At 45.9% G+C, this 23,332-nt stretch overlaps 1 protein-coding gene across 1 annotated transcript in view; it reads right to left on the reverse strand.

Moving 5' to 3' along the window:
- Positions 1 to 1,105: 1,105 nt before the first annotated feature.
- Positions 1,106 to 23,332, reverse strand: part of LOC144136686 (mitochondrial glutathione transporter SLC25A40-like) — a 28,304-nt gene continuing 6,077 nt past the window's right edge. Inside the window, exons 5-9 of the mRNA XM_077669215.1 lie at positions 21,201 to 21,275; positions 19,671 to 19,769; positions 14,634 to 14,731; positions 3,262 to 3,343; positions 1,106 to 1,456 (exon numbers count right to left, since the gene is read on the reverse strand). Coding sequence (XP_077525341.1) covers positions 1,254 to 1,456; positions 3,262 to 3,343; positions 14,634 to 14,731; positions 19,671 to 19,769; positions 21,201 to 21,275 — 557 coding nt within the window. The 3' untranslated portion in view covers positions 1,106 to 1,253. The remainder of the gene's footprint in view (positions 1,457 to 3,261; positions 3,344 to 14,633; positions 14,732 to 19,670; positions 19,770 to 21,200; positions 21,276 to 23,332) is intronic.

Raw genomic sequence — 23,332 nt, forward strand, 5'->3', positions numbered from 1 at the left:
CTGCGCACTTTCAGACGGACGGCATGGACTGTGAAGCTGTCATTCTTGACTGTTCGCGAGCTTGAAATCTTCACGTCGCGAGGTCTTGTCTTCGGAGACGCCACAGGCCCACACAGACGCTCCGCCTTGATTTTGGCAACTGTACGGGGAGATACTCTGGTATCCTCGCTCACAGCACTCAGTGCTTACCAGACTTCTCCAGAAAACGGGTCCTGGTACGGGAGTACACGTTTGCAATTATGTGCTTGGCGTGCCTTGACAGCTTGGATGTACGAACCTTTGAGAAAATGCGTACAGGAGAGGTGGCCGCGGCAGCTGTGCTGGACGCCATTTTCTCAAAAGTGAAAAGGAGCCGGAAAAGTAAACACGGCGCCAAGGGTTGTGGGGACAGCGAAAACGTGAAATGAAGAAAGACAAACGCAATTTACAAAATCACAGATCTCGATCGATTCGCTCGCAATAAGAGCGTTTTTTGTCACGCTGATGACAAATGTATTATCTACGGAGCCTGCCGGCAAAGCATTTATTTTTCACTCACCACAAGCAACGCCCTATTTTGTGTTGCGGATGCAGGCAGCGCAAAAAAGAGCGCTAGCTTTGGCAGCATTGCACATGATGTTCGAAACGGAGTATAGCAAATGTGACGCCAAGCGGCAAGAATTCGGCCCAGGCCACCTCCGAAATTTGACCTTGGCTGATTTAGACCAAAATCGATGTCCAACTGTAGCTGCCTGTGCTTGACATAATGATGACCTCCGAATTTCACCCGGGTCTTTTCCAAAAATTTGGTCTGGGCCACCCCCGAAAAAGTTGGCCACAGCTTTGAGATTCACGGCATCTCATTGCTATGGTGTCGCTTGTGGCATCACCATTTACGTCACCACGCTTTCACACGTCACACATTGGTTTAAGTGGAGTGCAACCGCGGCTAATTTTCACCTGGAAGTTCCGAGGGTGTTTCCGAGGTGGATTGTCATGAAGCGCTTACTGAGGAAGACTGTGATGAATTGACGGAGGCAACCATCCACTCCAGGAAAGTAGAGTGCCTCCTGTATGGTGGCGTGAGGAAGGCTGCTGAAATTAGAACATGCCTATACAGGCAATGTAACAAATTAAAACAAATGCTGTTTTTCTTTATTTACCAAACAGCCTTAGCACCGGATCTCAATAAACTTCAGGTACTTGACCTGTTAACACTATGTACACCATGAGCTCTCTGCTGACAGTACAGCAGAGCTCACACAAACTGCCGCCTAAAGGCCTGATGCAACAGCCCCAGCTCGAGCAGCATTCTTCTGCCGGAAAAACTTCTTGCCAAACTCATAAGTGCTGATCATAATGGCACAGGCAGGAGCCACCTTGGATATGCGTGGAACAATGCCAGCAAACAGGCTGCGCATGCCCTGGGTCTGGTACAATTCTCTCATCACAGCCAGTGTGCTTGAAGACCTTTTTCCTGGATAGACAAAAAAAAAATGAAAATTCTCATTGAATGGTGTCTTTTCAGACAAGTAACTCCAGCATGACATGCATGGCCCCAGCAGCTGCACAGCTTTATAAAAGATTGCAAAGAAATCACACAACGTGCACGTCCAGAGTTCCACAGATTGACTGGGGCTTGCACTCTCTTGAGGCCGTCAATGTTGCACTAGAAACGGTTTCAAGTGGGGTATAAAATTGAAAGCTTCGGAAGTGATAAGTTGAGGCATTAAACTTTACAGCCATAGCGAAGCACAGGTGAGGGCACAGTAATAGTAGAGCACTGCTGTAAAACATAATTATGCAAAACAAACTACAGGACGGCTACTGGAAGTCTACAACCTACCGTGCCACTGGTTTCAGGGCACTACTGATGGTGAGAGAGGCGCAAAACAGGCGTTGACCGCCTGGCTAACAACTGTTCACGCTATATATTTCATGGCGTGGCTGGCAAGTGCGAGATCAAGTGTAAGCCGTGGCATCAACGCTTGCCGAACCAACAGTAGTCCCTCGTATAGAGGCAAAGCCTGCAGCCTGCCCTCACAGCAGGCATATAGCTTGGTGCTTGATATATCTGTTTTATGACCAAATGCGTTAGATACAAGTTGGAAATTCATGCATTTGTCAAAAATATTTTGCAACGGTTTGATAGAGCCAATATTTCTTAATACCTGCGCTTGTTGTGTCGAGGTTTGACAGCATTCGCATCTTTACACTCTGCATTACAGGTGATACACTGGGCGTTATAGGTTTTAAATGCATTCTTGCAGGGTGGACACAAAATCACAAATGCATGGATGTGGATGTCCATGAAAATTTTTAAATTTCAGGTGCATTCCTGCACCGCCAATACTTTTTAGTGTGAAAGTACTACTTTCCTAGCAGTCCTGAAAAAGCCGATGTCTGTCTGAAGCCTCTAACATACCTGCAGAAATATAATAAACACTGCCCCGACTGGGTTCTAGACCTGCGGCGGTGCAAACAGGCGAGCTTGGCTGGCCACTGCACGAGAGCACTACGCTATCGCCGCAGTCAATTATGCCTCGTGTTAAACTGTCATACTTTCGTGCTATGCATTGCACAGCGTTGTCTTCATCAGCTTCCATCTGCACGCAAAAGTCACAAAAGGGAAGAAAACACACATAACTGGCTCCCTGGGCCAGTTAGCACCTCAATCGTGCTTTAAGCTAAGTGGAAGTAGTGACAGAGAGATGTGCGCTGCTTGCATTTGCGTGGACGTTTTGGAAAAAACACAGCACTGGAGCAATAGGTTGCCATAGTTTTGTGGGTTCATTGGAGTTAACACTATAGAATCCCCTGATTTTCAGGAAAGGAAAGGCGCATAACTGGCTACCTAGGTCAGTGGACACCTTAATCCCACTTCCAGGAGCAGGGCAGTGCTGGCCACCTGCAAAAAACTGTGTTCCTTGAACCGCCAGGAATTCTTTTCTTCTTTTTAAGGAAGCACACCAGTTCACACTAAGCACATCACTTCCCCCTTTCCTATTCCCCCCTCCCTCCATGCACATTCTGCACAGTTTATTAATAAAGTGGCCCTAAAGTAATAATGAAAGCACCGTCCTTTCTTTTTGACAGGGACTGTAACAGGTAGTTCGCATATTTTCATTTCAATGCATGCTTGGCACTGTGTGAACTGCCAGAAAGACTTTCAGGGCAATTTCTTTAACACTTCTTTCTGACCAGGACGAAGATTGCCTGTTGTATATACTTCGAGACACTTCATAAAAACTATCAGAGAAACATAAACCAACATATGCACACCTTGCAATATTTCCATTTCACCGAGCTCTATCTGTCTGTGAGTCTTCACAACGTCGAAAGGCAAGGTCAGCACAGCAGCAACCTGTAAAACGGGTAATTGATAGTAGGGTAAAAAAGATATGGCTATCAAAACAGTCTGCGCTCACAAGGCATTTGCTTATGGGCTGCCTTCATGGTACTGAATACAACACACAGCTTCTGAAGACCTTGAAGGAAATGAGCAGAAAATAAACAATGAAACTTGGGGAAAGAAGGCAGTAAAATGTTAATACATATTTTTTCATATTGCAGCATTTTATTCAGGTAATGTCTAGCTCGGATCATTGATAACAAGTTTTTGAGGATGTGAGAATTTAATCTACAAAGGGCAATGACTTACCATATTCACCATAACAACTCCAGCCAACAGCTGGCAGTATAAACACTAACAGTGACAATAACTCAGACAGTATAATCTGATAAATTCAGAGAATAACACAAACAAAAATAATGCGAGTAAAATCTGTTTCAGAGTACATGAAAGCATGAAAGCAGGGACCACAGAGCCCTGTTACAATTTTCTCTCTATAACCACAAGCTGCCAGGTTCACAAATGAGTGCAGCCACTACAGCAAGAACTTCCATGATAGCCAGATGTCATCTGGAATTTCTCCTCAAGAGTGTTGATGGCCCTCAAAAAACTGTGCGAGCTGCATATAAAAACCTGAGGCCAGGGAGTGAAAGTCAGCCTGCTTAATTATAACACTCAGCATGAGTATAACCTTGTAGCTAACTACCCCCTTACACTACTACAATCAAAGAGATAACTTAAAGGGCATCTAAACATGTCTGTACATAGCACACAATAAATGCACTGCATGCAGAGCATGCTCAAAACTATCTAGACCAAATAATGAGTGCTTTCTTAAATGCAGAGCCCAGAAATTCAAAGGTAAGGCACGACATGCCCTAAGGCTTAATAAGGCCATGGCCTTCTCCATAAACCACAGTTGATTTGCTCTGTGACTAGATTTTTATTAAAGTGCAGTTCTGCAGGTTGCCAGAAGCTTCACAGGGGGTGGTGACAACAGAAACCGGGGCACAAAAAAAGTTTTTGCTCCCACAAAGCTTTCTGAACCACAGGAGGAAGAGGACAATAACTTTTCTTGGAATAAAAAAAAATTTAATAGCAACTAAAAAAAAAGAAATTAGTTGCCTGTCTTAAGATAAATGTTGCTTTATCATAACAAAAATTTTAAACGAGACAAAAAAATCATTGCTTCATTTTTATTTTTAAAAAATGTACTTACTAAATAATAAATATCTGATGCCAGCAGTCTTAACTTTAATTTAGTTCATTGCAGGTCAAATTGGTTTTGCTGCCACACATATAAAGGCACGAGCCGTACAATGAACCAAAATAATTATTACAGAAGAGGCCACTTACAGCAGCCATAGTTATAACGAACGCTCACTTATTACGAATGAGGGTAGTGCTACCATCAGAATTACATTAGAGCAATGGGACAGCGTCTCAGATACAACGAACAACTGTGGCGATGTAACTCGGTCAGAACGAACGAGGAGGTGCCGTAAACTTGGCCCCGCAGTCGGAAAACTCTCCAGTAATTGCGGAGATGGAAAAGCGTCTCCGGGTGCCCATGACACCCTCACTGCCAGCAAAACGGCAATGAGGGTGTCACCGGCATTGCGGCTGTGACCCAGACATTGCTGAAAAAACCGCATTGTTTTACCAAATGCTGCCGCCGAAAAACACATGCCTTGAAAGGCGACATCTGCACTGGTAAAAGACAGGGCAAGTTAACGGCAAAGAACGGTGGCAATGCTTTGGGAGCTACGTTTTCACACACTACAGGTTGAACACACAGGCCTGAATAACACGAGACTTTTTGACTTCATGCAACGAGTGCGCAACCAGGCAGAAGTTCCAATGGCGCGATGGGTATTGCGAACGATTTGCTCGCTTAGCGGCTTGTTGAGTTCAACTATGATATGGCGAAACGAATAAAAATTCCAACTGCTGCATGAGAGCTCTGCAACACACCATGTGTTGACTTCTCTGGAGTTGATGACGACGTTGTTCTCGCCACAAAACGCCAAGTGTAAGATCCAGAGACAGGACATGGGTGTCATTCATGCGCTCATGATTTCCTATCATCGGTGCATCACCCAACTCACACTGATACCCACACACACATCAAACGATGATGTTCCGGTTCGGATATATTTTTTCGCTGCCGTGGAAATCGTTAAGGACATGTGGATGGGACTGACTGCAGAGTGCATCAGGAATTACTTCTGCAAAGCATGCTTTATGGGCCATGGAATGACTGAGAACACTGTAGAACATCATCATGATTAGACGCATGTGTATTTGTAGTGGCAACGAAGCGGCACTTTAAATTAACTTTCTGTTTCCTGTGCTTTGTTGTGCCTCAGCAATCCACACATTCCAGCGCACCAGTCTTGGAGGCTAGCTTTAGATGACCGAGCGACAATCAGGCGGCACTAGGTCACAATTTTTCTGGTTTCATTTCCGTTGTTTCTTTGTCTTGCTTGTGTGCTTGATTGTCCGGTGCCACAACCAGAAGTGTTCTGTGCTCTGCTGGTTACTTCATTCTTGACCATGTGCATGTGCCTAATTGACGAGGCTAAAAAAATGGATGAGCTCCAAAACACAGTTGGTAGAAAACCACAAGATGCCTTTATCAACCGTCTCAATGTTACTGAAGAAAAAGACAAAGATCGTTGAGTCCTACGGGAAGACGCATTCGATGAAATGGACAAGCATTCGTTTTCCTACGTATCTGGACATTGAAGGCGCCTTGACAAAGTAGCTTCAGCATGCAAATGCAGCACACCTGCCTGTGAACAGCACGCTGCTGCACGAAAAGGCCAATGAGCTTGCACTGTGGCTGGGCTACGAAGCATTTAAGTGCAGCAACGGCTGGTTTTCTCGATTTAAAGGCTGCAATAACTTCATGTTCATGACAGTGTGTGGCGAAAGCGCGAGCATCAATACCAATGTTGTCGAGCATTGGAAGAAGCAAGCATACAGTGGCTCTGCTGCTTCAGCAGCATGCGGAGGACGATGCTTACAACTTGGACGAGGCTGCATTATTCTATAAAATGCTACCAACAAGGATGTTTGCCCCAAAGGATATGGTTGTCACAGGAAAACAACCCAAGGACAGAATAGCTGTTCTGTTTGGCGCAAATATCCAGCAGTCACAAACTCCCACTGCTGATCATTGGAGAAGTGGAGAAGCCTTGGTGTTTCAAGAATGCGCGACCCCTCAATAAGGATGACGTGCTCTACAGAAATAAAAGGTTTGGATGATGGCAACATAGTTCGAGGAGTACGTGTGGCAACTTGACCGCAAGTCTGCTGCCACAGGGCAAAAAGTCGTTTTCGTTGTTGACAACTGCCCAGCACTAGCTGGCGTCCACAACTTGACGGCAGCTAGGCCTGTCTTCCTGCTGCCGAACGTTACAGCTGCATTGCAGCCCATGGACCAAGGCATTATTCTGCGAGGAATATTTACCGCTGCCATTTGCTTAAAAGAATCATTCTGTGCTATGAAAATGGCAAACAATATTCTGTGGACCTTCTGGGTGCCATTTGCCTAATCGTGTATGCCTGGAAGTAGGTGAAGGGAGATATGATCTGGTATTGCTTCATGCATGCTGGGTTTTCCAAGCAACAAGACGACGCTTCCGGTCAAGCATCTGATGCCAGTTGCACACTCGATGATGAAGGAGAGTCATAGTGTGCATGCTTGACCAACTTCGGCGAAAAAAATGGCGGCGGGAGCAAGGTATTGAACTTTTCCGACTATTTGACCAGCCAACTTGATGCCTAAACGCTCTATATCGACTTGGAAGGAGAGATATGTGACAATGGCCCTTCTAATGAAGATGGAGGCGATGTTCAGCTTGCCCGAGCACCAGCTTTAACAGCAGTCATCAAGTCGTTGAACGCTTTGCGCAATTTTGTGGAGTGCAGTGGCGGTAACAGAAAAATGCTGTACAGTTGATCCCGGATATATCGAACTCGAAGGGGATTGCAAATTGTTCAATATATCGATAATTCGAAATATAAAATATGCATGTCAAAAGCACCTCTAACAACTCCACACATCTCAAGGCAGTTTCCCGATGTCGTGACTAACGGGAACTTTATGATCTGTGCCTCAAAGGCGCGTAAAAAAACAAAAACACAGTGCGATGACCAGAGCACTTTATTTCGGAAGAAAAAAATCTGACCTTTGCTTGCTTTTTCTTCTGCACCATCAAGTTCATTAAGCTGTCCTCAAGCTTGTTGACAGTGTCCATATGAGAAAGGCCAGCTCCTTCCATTGTGCCACAACAGCGGCTAATGACACTGAAAGCTGATGCAAGTTCAGCTGCAGTGCATGGTGGTTTGTCCTCTTCATCGGAACCTTCGCCGCTGCTCGAGTCTGCGTCCTCATCACCCATGATGTCAGCCACAATCTCCACATCAGCGCAATCCGCTACAGCTTGCACGGCATCGTCAGCGCTGACGAAATCGCGTGCTGTAACACCGCTTGGGATGGCGCCTGAGAATGCCGAGAGCTCGCGAAATTCGCTGTCCAGGAATCCAGCGTCATCATCTTCACTGTCAAGACATCTGTCGTCTGCAGCTACCACAAAGCCTGCTTTGCAGAAGCAGTTCACAATTGTGCTTTTCTTCACGTCGTTCCAAGCACCAGCCAGCATTTGAATGGCTCCGAGGAGGTCCACCTTGAGTTCGATTCCTAATCGAAGGTTGATTAGGAGCCTCTGCACCAGTCGTCGTCTGCACCAACCTTAAACGCTTTCACATTGCCTTGGTCAAGAGGCTGAAGTTTTGCCGTTGTGTTTGGCGGCAGAAACTTGAGGGTGATCTGCTTTAATGGGCAGACGACATGATGGGCCGAACAATTGTCAAGAAGCAGACAAACTTTGCGGCCAGACTTCTCCAGTTCGGCATCCCACGCCTGTAGCCACTCAATGAAAAAATCGCGTGTCATCCAAGCTTTCTTATTGGACGCGTATCGAACCGGGAGGCCTTTCGCATTCTTAAAGCAGCGTGGCGACCTGCTCTTTCCAATAACAAACAGCCGTAGTTTGCATGACCCATCCATATTTGCAGCAAGCAAAATCGATACGCGCACTTTGCTGTTCTTTCCGCCATGGCATGCAGTGCCCTTCAGATGCAGAGTCTTGTTTGGCAGCATTTGCCAAAACAGTGCCGTCTCATCTGCGTTGAATATTTGCGACGGCGAAAAGCGGTCGGAAATATTTGGCCACTCTTCGGACAACCGCTACTCTATGTGACTTGTGCTAGTCGCCTCGCTTTCGCCCGAAAGGGTCTTTCCGACGATATTGTAGCAACTTTTAAATCGCTGCTGCCAACCAGTGCCACCAGTGAAGCTTTCTTCTCCGCAGGCAACAGCAAACCATTTGGCCTTCTCCATGAGCATTGGGCTGTCAACAGGTATGTTCTTGGCACGTGTCTCCAAAAACCAGGCGTACAATGTCTTCTCGACCTTGTCAGAGGTTGGGACGTGCACACAACACGCTCCAGGGCGAATGGACTGCACTGCCTTCAGCTTAACATCGGCTTTGTTCTTGAGGATCTTACTCAGGGTGTTGCGAGGAATTCCGAACGCCGCGGCGACCGATGACTTTTTCTCGCCAGTCTCCACCCGTCGAATGATGTACGCCTTTGTTGAAAAATCCAAATTCTTGCGTTTTTTCGCGGCCATGGCTCCGGAACACGTGCCAAAAGCGGAAATAAAAACGCACTGCACCACACGAGTCTCAAGCCTTCATGTTGGCCTCGTGAATAAAAGGAACAAAGCGATCGAAAGACGCACTGTTCCACGTCTCCGCACTACCACAAGCCTAAGCTGCACTGACCGCGTTCGTCTCCCTGCACCAGCAGTGTCAGCCAACCAAAACATAGGAAACAGGCGCCTGCGGTAAGCGTGGCTTCTCCCTCCCACTTCCCTTTCACACCCAATCGCACTCCAAATGCTCCTCGTCACATGCCTTTTACCCACACGCCCCTTTCTCAGAGTGCGGGGCAGCGCGCCTGAGATCGCGGGAACATCGCGAGAGCTTCGTGAGGAGAAGCGCACTTGCGGGGGTAGGATGCAATCGAAGAAGCGCACTTGCAAGGGTGGGGTATGGTGGGAGAAGCGCACTTGCCGGGGCACAGCTCAGCATGGAGTTCGATACATCGATATGCCGGTGCATGGGAGTTCTATATACACGAACAATATCGCTATACTTTTGCATGGGATTCCCAAGGCGATTTTTCAGGTGTTCGATATAGGCAATATTTCGATATATCTGGGATCGACTGTACATTGTAAGCCAACTGGTAGACGCAACCTACAGTGATGCAAACTACTGACCCAAACAGTCAAGCATTGATGACTACTTCAAGTGAACGTCTTTCAGATGAAATAAAGGTGCAGTGTTGATACAGCCACATACCGTATGTTTATTTCTCGTTTTTCGTGATAATCTGAAGATATCTTGCGGTCCGAAGGACTTCGAATCAACAAGGTTCTACTGTACTTATGTGTGCCACTGCAGGCAGCGTAAATAAACGCTGCCTTTGTGAACCTGGAAGTGAGCTGTCCTTCTTCCCTACACAAGTTGAGTTCGCCACAGGAGTGCTCAAGTGTGCAGATGGTGACAGCTGGTCGGGGCCTTTGGTTTGTGCGAAGCTCGAACACACTGTGGTTGGTGGCCTATGCAAATCACAGAACCCACCCCACAAGGTTAGAGTGGTACCTGTTGCTTCTAGCAAACTGAAAGACCTCCTTATACCTGTGAAAGGCCTGGCAGAGAAAACGAGCTATCTTGGTGCTGTCTACAAAATTTGAAGCAAAGACTACCACGGTACTGTATGCTAGTAGGACAGGAAGTTTTAAAAAATGTTTAAAATAACACCAACTTCCCGCAAAGAAGGCCAACTTGCATTCAAATATGCTATCAAAGTATGCATATAAAAAAACATAGGCCATACCATTGACTGGTACTCCGCATATATTGTTGCAAAAGAAAAGCCTACATGAGCACCTTGCTAACGCAGTCCCATCAAATACAAGTGAGACAAAAACGATAAGCTGGATGCGGGGTCCATCTGTTCTAGATATAAAAGAACTCCGTGAGCAGTCTTTATTCTTCATAAGCAACAGCCCATAAATTTTCCAAGCTACTGTGCACAAGGCACCCACAATGGCACCAAAATTTCTAACATGTCTGCCCTCATCTATTAACATGTTCATGATGAATGCTTCTTTTACAGTAACAGCTGTATGGCAGCATTTGGTGATATCATGACAGCGACGACCGCATTGTGAGCTGTCGTGTGCGGCTGGCTTGGGCTCACCCCGAGCCCCAAGTAAAGACGTACTGAACGTCGCCAGCCCTCGAGCAGCGATGATGCATGCGACGCCCTTTCATCCATAACGCGGCGCAGCTGCCCAAGGCCATGTCCCGGGCGGCGGTCATTCAGCGTGTGGCCAGGAGGCAAGTTTGGAGACGCATTCTCATGCTCACTGTGACTGCTTGTCAGCTCCATAGCCAGATCATGGCCAGGCGCTTACTGTGCATGCGGGGGTGTCAAGATGAATTCGGGAGCGGTGGTACCTTAATTGGCCCCTCAGAGACGGCCTTCGACAGCCTGTGTTGTCCTCGCATGTTCTTTGAGTGAGCAAACATGCTGCCCCATGGGAAACAAGGAGGTAGTGGGCCCGCAGGGGAGAATGGAATTATCCGAAAGGGGAATTACTGTTAGCATTTGTGATGATGACCTGTTCCCTCTCCTCAATTTTTGATTGGGCGTGTTTTACTCTCCTCTGTCTCCTTTTCAATGTGTTTTCCTTTCCCCTGTCTTTTATTGGATGTCTTTTCCTTCCCCGGTCCTTGGTTGGATGAGTGATTGTGTTTCGACCCAATTCGTTGTTGTCCCCACTGAGGGCAGGGACTTATGGATTAAAAGAAGACGGTTTGAGGGGACTGGGGTTTGATTTCCTCTGGTCACTCTGCGGATCAATCAGTATGTACATAGTTTTCTCCTTGTTGTACCTTCCGTTCTGTCTTAACTGTTTTATAAGTGATTAAACAGTTTACCTTCCTGAAGTTCCTCGAGTAGTGTGACTGGGCAAGATTAGAATCTCAAGATGTCGGCATCCAACACCTTCTTCTACCTTTCCCCTTCGGGCTAACACCAAAAAAAAAAAAGGAAGGGATAAAATCTCCACTGTGGACCATCTACACAAGCCACAATACCACATCCCGTAACCGCTTACTGCACCCAGCTATTCTATAACTGTCAACTGCACCTCTCACTCTCCCTCCCTGACTGTGCCTATCCCACTGCATGCCTATCTTATATGAATGGATGAGTGACCATGCGATTGCATACATGATGCATAGTTTTTTTGTGATGCACACCTAACCCCACATCCTTATATAGAGTTACTAAACACTCTCACTGGCATCAGCATTTCACACTTCCACAGCTGTCGTTGCAATATGAGTTACCAGAAGGGTCAACGTCCTGTGACTTTTTTTTCACACACAAGTATCAATTTCCACTGCCAGGTGGGTTTCTGTAATGGTTTGAATAATATTACAGGTGAATTTTACGCATGGTGAACGTCCTTTTTCAGGATACCCTGCACTGTCAATACAGCCTGAACAATATCTTATTCGTATGAGAGTAGCAGCAACATCACAACCTTCAAGAAAAAGACTTCAAACTGCATTTTGCTTCAAGAAGGCTACAGTAGAATCTCGACCACACGAATTTCACGGGGTCATGAAAAATATTTGCATCATCCGAAATTCGTATTATCCAAAATGAATGGGGTTCATTTACAACCTCGTGCCACCGCTGATTCACGATGTTGGCAGTGTGCGGTCGCGTGCCGCATCTCGCTGCTCGCGGTGTGCGCTGCGCAACTGGTGATCCCGGCGTCGGTGACGTATGGGCAGCAAGTAATTCGTAGTCGAGAGTGAGGTCACGGCTTATGCATTCGTATCGTCCGCAGTGGGGTGGGGGGTTGTTTATAATCATCCGCAATGGGGTGGGGGGTTGTTTATAACATCTGAATTTATGCCTATTGCACACAATGCACTCTGGCCAGGCTAAAATTTTACGAAGTCGTATTAACCGGGATCACTGAGATTCTATTGTAAAACAATTTTACTGCAAAGTTCATTTCAGTTTTGTTAAATTCAGTCTTCAAAGCCACCCCTGTCTCCAAGCTCTTAATGCACAAAATTGAAGTGAACTTAGCAGGCTACCAAGCCTGATAGCCCCGACCGACAAACTTGCTGAGAGTGGGAATGAATTTAGAGTCATCTACACACTAAAAGAGCTATTTCTGGCCCCAGTTAAGCAGCCTCCCAAGTTGCACTGCCAAAAATTATGAAAGTCGAGATGCCTGCTTTGTGCCTTTCTTTTGCCTACTTCATTGCATGCTTAGCAAACAATGAATCGTGCGTGACACTAAATGGTGACAGGACACGACACACACGACTATTGTATAACGTGTAAATACAGTAGAACAGCACCGATACATTTTTAAAAAATGTGAAAAAAAAAAGTATTATCCGGGAAACAAATGTAACTGATGAATGAGGTACAAAGGCATTATTTACCAACCATTTCACTACAAAAATGTCAATTAGCATTTCTTGGCACAAGATCTGGAAAGCCCATTTTATAGCGCACACAGAATTCAGTCCTCGTGGATCCTGACACATCTGTTCCATTGACGGCAATGACGAAAGTAGCCAGGACCTCTTTGTTGTTGTTTCAGCATGCTTTGCCCCTCTTGCAATAGTGCACCGTGAGAAAGCAGCCGCAGAAAATGACTCTCGCAACGCTTTTGCTCTTCATGTTAGGTTCCCCAAACCCGGCCTGCTCGCATGTAAGCTCATTACTGTACTTCTCAGATACTTTGCTCCATTGCCTGTAAGCACTGCAAAGAAATCACTGCATTTTTCTATCTTCACATCATCTCCCTGTGGGAACGACCAGCTTGCATATTAGCAGAATTTTTTTTTTAATGCTCTGCCCCTTTGCACCTGCCTATCCAGTGAAGCCACCATAGTGGGCAACTGCTTCTGCATTTCAGCTTTTCATATCACATACATCCAGGTTCAGCCTACTTTAATGTTGGCACATGTGCACTTGGTCGCTAAGCGCATTATACAACCAGAATTTGTTGAAATTCTTAAAGTAATAGCCAGGAAATCGTATTATCCAGGAAAGATTGTAGCTCTATAGAACATTTTTTATTTCCTGCAATTTTTTGGCTTTACTGTACTTTTAACGTAATCTTGGTTGCACGCTGCACTGTACTATGAAAGGACACTTGATGTGAGCAGTTATTTTTCTTCCTATCCTTTCTGTGTGCGAGTTGTGCATGTCATTATTGTATATAATTGTATATACTACTGTCTCTGCTATTCTTTCTTACTAACTGGCTTATCTTCACCTCATCTACCTATCTTCTACTCCAAAGGTTCTCAAACAGGATTAAATGGAACTCTTTAGTTGCTTGGAGTGCTTTATTAGTTTCCCTGGGCACTTGAAGCTATGCATGTCTCAGCCCCCATCTTTCCATTACCCACTTTTGTTCTGAATTAATCCTATGGCATCTGCATGTAGCAACCTGGTTTAATATACAGGCACTCATTATGATTGAACTTGGACGTTTTTTGAGAGGCTTTGTGTTTGTGTACTCATTTCTGCATGCATATCAGGCAGCAAATGACAGAACCAAGACACCCAAGGTCCGTTAGCCCCTTTTGAAAACTGGTGGTATTCCTCGAGGCTACAAAAACTCAAAACCCTTGTACTAACATCTCTTTCGTTTCTGTCAGCTGCAGATCACGTGCCTACGAGTATGTTGCCGTTTCCATGCGTGGCACAAATCCTTTTCCTTCCTTCCTTATTTTTCATGTGCCACCACCACCACCACCATCACTACTACTACTACTAATACTACTACTACTACTACAGTGCTACTACTGCATACTTAAACATGAATGAACACAAGCACTAGCCAGGAATTGAAAGGTAATGCTCCATTGTCGTCCAAACTACAGGTAATGCTCCATTGTCGTCCAAACTACACACCAGTCCCACTCTCCACATAAGTCATACTTACAACTACAGTGTGAACCAAACTCTTTACCACCTACAATATAGCTAACTGATGTTTAGGTAGCAGGCACCATTTTCAAGAACACCTTTGCATTGAAACATTTTGATTTTCCAACAATTTTGAAGGGGGCCTGGATGAAGACTACAGACAATCCAAGCTATGACTCACAGTTCCTGCGGCTGCACCAGCCGTGAAGCTGAACAAGAAGGTTGGCTGTTCCTGCTTGTACCGTTGCTTGAAATGCTCATAGCAGGTCCAGTAGAAACCTGGCGTGAAAGACAAAACAGTCATTAACACACATGCGAGGCTGCATTATGTGACGATAAATAGAGCAAAATGCTGCCAGTGTTTTAAAGAGCCTTTGGCACAAAGCAATCGCAAGCTGTACGCTGTATTGCGTTTCCATGCATGTAAAATAGTAACATCTGCAGTGCTATGAGACTGCAACCATATACACACAAAGGCTGAATGAAGGTGACAGTGATTTATTTGTACACCAGCAATTCAACCATTAAAACGAATTTTTCTCTGAAGGCAAGTGTAAAATTAAGCAACGGAACCAGGCCTGCAGAGGGATGCTGAGGTCAGCTCAAACATTTTTTGTTCTTAGTAAGAATAAAGTGTTTGCCATTTTGTGCCTGTGTTCAGAGAGAGAGAACTAACTTTATTTGACCAAGGAATTTGGGGCATGCAGGTCCCTGGGCATGCAGGTCTCCCCCCCCCACCCCCCCAAATCACCTGACAGTTATCACCAAATATTATGGCGACGCCTTCGGACCCGCACCCTTCGCTCCCCCTATTTTCTTTCCCACAGCCACCCGGGAGCATACAGCCCCTCCTGTACCCAGTGCACCCACTCCCACACTACTCTTACCCACATTCTTTTTGAATGCCTGTCAGATCCTTTCCCATGGGGCCCGGAGCTCTTGACCATCTAGGAGGAATGGGAGACCCTACTGCGCTCGACGAACCCAGCCAGTTAGAAGACCATCCCTGACCAGGCCACCCACGTAATGGAACTTCATGAATTCATGAACGTCCATAGTCGGATACAACTCAAGAACGCCGCATCTTTTCCCCGTCAAAGGACCCCCTTCCTGCCAACGGCGCCGGCCGATTCTCATGGCCTTGCTAGCGAGACACTGCAGGGAGCAGCGCCACAATAAACAACGGGGTCTATCCCCAACCATGGAGGGACCATTCATCTACCACCCCTTGCTTTGCCACACTAACAGGGTCATGAGAATCGGCCAACGCAATTGGCTGGAAAGGGGTCCTATCATGAAAATGCCGCTATACTCTTAGATTGCATCCGACTATAGTGCACGTGCTGATGTTTCTTCAGCAGCAAACAATGCATTTATTGCTGAGAAAATGTGATTTAAAAATGGAACATAAAAACATTTTTCTTTTTACGTCACTTGATTCTTAAACTTGTCATGTCAAGACCACAAAAGACTCCGTGATCACTATTTGGAAGATATCTGCACATGGGCAGGGCATATAATGCACAGAACTGACAACTGGTAACCAGAGAAGGAGAAGAAAAACAGAGCTGGTGCCAGCGCACAATCGATTGAAGTGACAAAAGTAGGAAATTAGGCAGGTTAGGGTGGCTACAAAAGACGCAAAGTGAGATTGAATTGGAGATCCCTGGAAAAGGTTTTTAACTTTCCGCAAACTCAACCCAGGTAACGATGATGGCACTGAAGCAAGCTGAATGATTCTTCGTGCATTGGATGAGTGGATGCAAGCAAATACAGGTACTGGTCATGAAGACAACTTCACATGAGGTGTTTTTGTTGTTCAGGACTCTTTTGTCTTGGACCCTTTGACTTCTCTGCCTCAAAGTAAAAGAGCAGGCATGTGCAAATAGTGCTTTCATTGGTTCCAAGTGAATAGCAATTTTCTTCTAATAATTTTGAAGTGAATATTTCGAGTACAGTTCAATCCCGCTTCAAGGAAATTCACGGGGCCCGCAAAAAATTTCATTGAAGCGGAAGCTTCGTTATCGTGAAATCGGGCCACAACATTGACAGACTGGACCGGACAAAAATTGGTCAGTTTTGGTCTTTTGCCGTTTCGAAATCGGCGTCGTGGCGATTTTCTTGCCACTCCAAAAATCTCAAGAATAGCGTAATAAACGCACCCGCTACATTTGCTATCGAAACTAACATTTCTTTCCGAACGCGCTTTAAAAGAGCCCTTGCTTTCGTCATGCAAGAACCGTGTATTTAGACCACGCTGCCTAGAGGCATTTCAGCGTGGACTATGCGTGTGTGCGCCCACGTCACTGCGCGTTGAGTAGTGGTCACATGCACGTCGAAATCAATCCTGTAGATGACGTGCCAAAAATGCAGTTGATCCGATTCTTCGAAGACGTTTTAGTTTCACGACATGCGGTGCGAACATACCGGCGGAGTGAGGTTCTGTTGTGACCTCCACCAAGAACCACTGACATGCAATGGCTGCATTCGGTCAGTGCCGGAGTGCACCAGATGGGGGGAAAAAAAAAATGTTATCACGGTGCTTGCCTGTGGCGCAAAAGCGAGACTCAAGTGGCCTAGCTGGCGTCAGGCTGTGCAATGACGTGCCGCCCAGCACCGCCCCGGACAACAGCGGATCATTGCGTGATGCTTGCTTAGTGTTGCTAAGCCTAACGATTAACATGCTTCACAAAGAAGCCTCTGAAAAAGCGCTCTGGACTAGCCACCGATTATCATATAACGTTAACAATTTCACCGATTTCCGTTGACATGATTGCTTCACACTGAAATAACGCCGTATAACTCATTTCCGCAATGCCTTCGTCAGCGAAGCGAGCGAAAAGGTCGAAAGCCGCCATGCACTAACAACCACGGTTCGCAAGCGCGGAGTCCGGGCCGTAAGCAAAACCATCACAGGTAGTAGTGCACCCCACCTTTATGTGTACATGACTGCACATCAATTCCGATTCTCCACGGAATGTTAGCTGCACTATAGAAAGTGCAAATTGTCTTCGGCAGTCATGTTTGCGCTGAAATTAGCAAAAAAAAACAAAAACGGCTGCTTACTCGGAAAAGTTTCGTTGAAACGGAACCTCGCTCCAAAAATGTTCGTTATGGGGGAAAATAATTGCATTGCCTTGTATGGTATGCTGACGGTGAATCGGAAATACTTCGTTGTGGCAGAAATTTCGCGGTAACGGCGTTCGTTGTAGTTGGGTTTGATGAAAAAACATGTTGGACTAGTTGATGCAGTGCATTAAGGGAAGTAATACCAGCCAAAAGAAGGCGCACGCAGGAAACTGAGAACAATACGGGACAGAGGCTGAACTAGCAACTGTGGTAGTCACAATTGGTAGTCCAGCCTCTGTCCAGTCTTCTTCCCAGTTTCCAGTGTGCACCGTCTTTAGGCTGATGTTATTTTCTTTAATGAATATTTGGAATACTTCTGGCATGCAAAAAAGGTTGAACAGCACAATAAGAATATAAGAACCAAGGAAGCATTCACTGAGGGCCCCTCATTAAGGAAGCTTTCAGATTGACATTGGGCAGCCTCATTGCAATTAAATCACCCACACTGAGGTAAATAAGGTTTCAGAGTCTAGGTCTATGTTTGAGCCCAAACTCAACCACAATATGGAGCCTCACTAGAGAGCTACACGTTCCTATGGTGGCACAATACATGATACAGTCGACGACCGAAAATTCGGATGCCTGATTTTTCGGGCATGCTTGATTATTCGGACGCGCCGCAACTGATTGCTCGATTTTTCGGACCTTGTTCGCACTCGCCGCTAATACTCAAGCCGCCACCATATAATGTGTAAGTGGAACCTCATTAATTCAAACTGCAGGAGAGATCGAAAACTTGATCAAACAAACGAAATACAAGCTTAAAGGGGACCTCCTAACTTCCGATGCTGAAATTCTGCGTGAGTCGGCACATTGCGCCCGCGTGTTTTCGAATTCATACTGTTCTTGAATGTCTTCCGCCGCATGAACTTGAAAAGCAGTCAGAGTTCGCGGAATTCATCTATGCCGAGTCTTTTGTCTCGAATATGAAAAGAGGTAGCAGCGAGGCGCATGGGAGGCATACGGCTTCACGGAGACGGCGAGCGTGGGAGGAAATGGTGGTGCATTTCAAAGTGAGGTGAGTGTACCCGCGGCAAAACGCACCGCAACCCTGACTTTTCTATCGTAAAACCGTAAACAACTGGCGTTTCAATGACAGGCAACAGGCCTCTCATTATGCGCAAACCACCACAGAGTGCTTATCGCCGAATACAATGCCAATTTTGGCTCTAGTCGCTAGGCCTAATGACGAAGGCCAACGCCGATGGAGCACTTGCTTCGGCTGTGTCTCGGTTCTTATTGTTTCGCCATCTTCGCGTTCTCATTTCAGGCCCATCGTACTGCGGGCGCAACGCAGCAGCAATGCAGCGGCATGTTCGCTTTTTGGTTTAGATTTGTCCCAACCCATGCGTTCATCAGCGACATGCGGAGGGCAGCACAGCAAGGCCAAGCTCGTGAAAGCGGTCACCGCCCGTCATCCGAGCACTTGTCGCGCGGCGAAATTTAGTCATTAGGAGCTTTAGAAAGTGTGCAATACAACTCACTTATTCCTCCAGCACATTGGCAATAAGTTCGCGATTTTTTTCGGTGAAATTTGATTTTACAGACTGCCTGATTTTTCGGCCGTTTTCGCGATCCCTAGAGGGTCCGAAAAATCGGCCGTCGACTGTATGTGCCAGAAATGGTGTCTGCACTGTGCTCTGAACAGAAACTTGTCATACCGAAAATTGCAAACCGATAACTCAAAGTGCATGGCTGTAACTGAAGCACAGTGCAAAAAGCATGAGGCCTAGAAAGAACTGGAAACATAGGAACGAGCAGCAAAGGAATAAAGTGGACAGGCAGAAGCGAAACATTCAGAAGCAACAGGAATGCAAAAGTACTGTGCAGTAAAACACTAGAAGCCCAAAGCAGTGCCTTTAGTTGCTTATGCGCCATTTAACCCCTATAATTCCTGTCATGCCGTCTTCAGCCCTTTCACACTTTCACACAAAGGTAGGCGTAGATGCAATAACTGCTGGAGTGTATCATTGAAGTTGCAGGGTGCCTGAATTCCAATAAACATGACACTTAGAGACTTGACCTCCAACATGCCAATCAGGAGAAGAAAAAAAGAACGAGTCTCAGCAGGTGGCGCCCACACACTCACATGAGAAAGGTACATCCCTCAGGAGTGTTGGTCCAAGACCCACGTAGAGAGACAGCAGACCCCTGGTCTTGACAAGGCTCTTCACAGCTTGTCCAATTTCTGTACCAATGGCGAGAGGAATGTACACTTACAATCAGAAAAACGCAAGTTCTGAAGACAAGGGATGCCATAGAAGAGCCAGAAAGCAACAAAAAAGATGTGATAGGCTCACACAGAAGAAATAAACTTTTACGCAGCGATAAAGAAATACTACCTCCTCCATACAGCATAGCATGGAGTAAAATTAAAAAGCATAATTAAATTGTGTCAACTGCATGAGGAATTAAATGCCCCACAATTTCACCTTCGAAGCTACCTCTCACCTTTGGAATTTGACACTTCTTGTACGTTATAAAGGCACCCAGCCTTAGGAAGAGGATTGCATCTATGACTTGGCCAAACTGAAGTGCGGGCTCTCTAAGAGGGTCTCCACCCTGAACCTTTGTCGCCTTTGTCGCCTTTGTTGGCGACAACTTTCCCAATGCCTTCGCTTTCCAGAATTTCTTCACCTCCTAGATCCGCTTTGGCATAAGTAGTCACTACAGGAGATGCCTGGCAGGACTACATCATTTTCCCGAAGCTAATGCCAGGAGCTGAAAATGGACTTGTCAAGCCAACAGCCTCAATTTTTGGATTCGGTGCAGCACCTGTTTGGGATCAGAACAAAAGGTAATCCTTACAGGCAACGCGGCACTACTTGTACTTATTCATCACTGTACACAGCTTGACACCGAATCTTAGCTAGAAACAGGCAACAAGGATGTTGCTTGCCAGAACAAAATGCACCACTAACTTCGAACACAGATGCTGAAGAGCTCATAGTTGCTGTAAGAGTTTTCAGAGCTTTCTAAAACATCACTGATACACAGATAGGCTGCTATGGTCACTGGGACTACTCCTCAAAGCTTTCTTTACCTTGCCTTAAAGGGGCCCCGAAACACATTTTTAGTGCATTATTTTGCCTGATGGTTGCATAGAATGAGTTATAGTAATGCTATTAGCACCGGTCGTACTGCCTCCCACGTCGGGACCGGAAGGCCAAGCCCTTTGGCCACGTCATGAGCCTGCTGGACAGCCCAAAATTGTTCATCCAGGTCCGGGCTACGAAGTGCAGCCTCCCAGAAGAACGTGTCCTTGATCGCCGAGTCTTCAATTCTTTTGCAAGACAAGAGCATATGTTTGAACGTGGCTAAAGCACCGCAGTCCTGGCAATAAGGCTCTGTATATGTCTCACGATAGTACCCTCCCTGCATTGCCACACTGCTCAATGCATTGCGATGCTAGCAGGTTCATGAGAATCAGCCGACACCTTTGGCTGGAAGGGGGTCCTTTGACAGGGTAAAGCCGCTTTGTTCTTGAGTTGTATCCGACTAAAGTTGAAACATCACCCCAGATGCTGAGATAAAAAAAATTATACTTTTCGGCAATCATTAGCACTCATTTTTGTATAAATATAATTTGATTACATGCAAAAAAAAATGATGTACAAACCTAAATAACTAAGCTTCTTTGACTGCATCTTTGTCCGGATCATCTCCAGTGGACTTATCACAGTAGCTGAGAACACTGGAAAGAGAGATGGAGACAAAAGAAAAGTAAGTTTCACGGCCATCACTAACACAGACACTCACACACTATGCTACATACCCAGCACAACTTGCAGCCATCCCACTGGTGCCTATTTAACTCTTGCACCAGTCTCAGTTTTCAAAACGGTTGTGTTGCGCATGTTTGTCAAATGGCCCCCATGTATCGACGGAAAAACATTGTATGTGCTTGTGCATGTTTTTCTATGTGCACTGCCTGAAGGGGCTGGCAAGCTGGCGCCAGAGAAAGATCTTGCAGCAAGGGCGAAAAGCAGCGACACCAGAATCTCCCATTATCCTGAGAGGAGCGTATGTGGTCCCAAAATGAGTAAATTGCAATGGCAACAGCTTCCCAAAAACATGACGGGAGTTCGCCACATTCTTGCACGGACAAGGATGGTTGTTGAAGTGATGGTGACCATGGTCTCGCTGGAAAAGGAGGACCACATAAGAAAAGAAGGCTTTGAAAATATGCGGTTGATGCAGTGGAGACAACGGAGGATGCAGCCAGGGGTTGAGGAGAGAGGCCGTACCCTGACCGAGACGGCGTTCTGTACTGCAACTGTAGTATATAGTGTAGAATACATTTTGCATAATCTGCAATTCTCGAGTGGTCCCGCTTCGTCGGGAGGAGTTAGGAAGAGTTGGAGAAAGAAGAAAAGAACTGGCTGCTTAACTTGATGAGCAAATACTACTTTATTCAAGACTGAATCAAATATAAATAGCGTAGCTGAAAATCAAATCGAATAAAAACCGAATCATCGTTACTTATGATGTGTAAGCAAAATCAGCAAGCGGTGGAGCTGCGTACAGCATTATAATTCATGTAGTCTTAGCTACAAGTGCAGAAAAATGACAAATCAACTTCGCCAGGGGGTGCAACCCTGTCATGTTAATGGTGGTCGCGCCGTACACACCAAATTAAGTATTGCTACTGATAATGACAGCAAATCAACTACCTTCACATCTTGGTAAGGGAGAGTCAGACCTCAGACACTGAAAATCACAGCAGGGCTTTATAAACCTCGTCAAATCTTGCTAAACCATACAAGTCATCTAAACTTGGCCGTGACATACACTAAAAGCTTGTTACTTCGACTCCACTTAATTCGGAAATCCGGATAATTCTAACTACCGGCTAAGTCCTGGCCAACGGCCATGTAAGTCTAAGCTGTCGTATGCTTGCTAATTCGGACGCTATGCGTCTCATACTGGTTAATTCGAACATGCTCCCAAAGAAAGGCCGCGCCCAGGCATGACCGGCGCAGCAAGAGATTGTCAAAATAGCCCTACTCAAGACCTGAATCCCATGCTGCAAAGTTGCTTGCACACCTCTGACAATGGCGTGCAACGGCAGGCGTGACTACGAATAGATGGCCTCTGCTCTGAGAACAAAAAGTATGGTGGAGCTGCCATAAAAAAACGTAAACCAATGAGCTCCTGCCTGTGCCACTAAGTATGTCCGACCACATAGTTTCGGTTTTACTTTTCTGAGCTTCGCACCAGCCCGCAGCGATGGCGGCTCAACCAGCCAGGTATAGCCAGCCAACCAACACTTCGCGTTCTTTTGAAACTGATGTCCTAGAAAACTAAAGTGCTTCTTCATGTGAAATATTTACTATTCGAAAACTGTTAAAAAGCTTCAGAAGATATTCAGATAGTTTCTAATAATTTTAAGCCTGCATTATTTGTTTTATTCGGCAAATTGAACAGGACGTTTGATACACTATTCAAGAATTTTGAATTAGGCACAGCCCTAATAGTTTGTCACAGCCCTAATATTTTGACCTTCACAGCAGAGCTGGTACTAGGATAACAAGGAGACAACTGGAGCAATGATATCAGTGGGGCCTAGAAAATGGTACAGTAGAATTTTGTTAATTCTGCCGTAAAAGTTGAGTTCACTCACTCACTCTCTCTCTCTCTCTCACACACACACACACACACACACACACACACACGCACGCACGCACGCACGCACGCACGCGCGCACACACACACACACACACACACACACACACACACACACACACACAC

Source organism: Amblyomma americanum, chromosome 6, assembly GCF_052857255.1.
Source record: "Amblyomma americanum isolate KBUSLIRL-KWMA chromosome 6, ASM5285725v1, whole genome shotgun sequence".
NCBI lineage: Eukaryota > Metazoa > Arthropoda > Arachnida > Ixodida > Ixodidae > Amblyomma > Amblyomma americanum.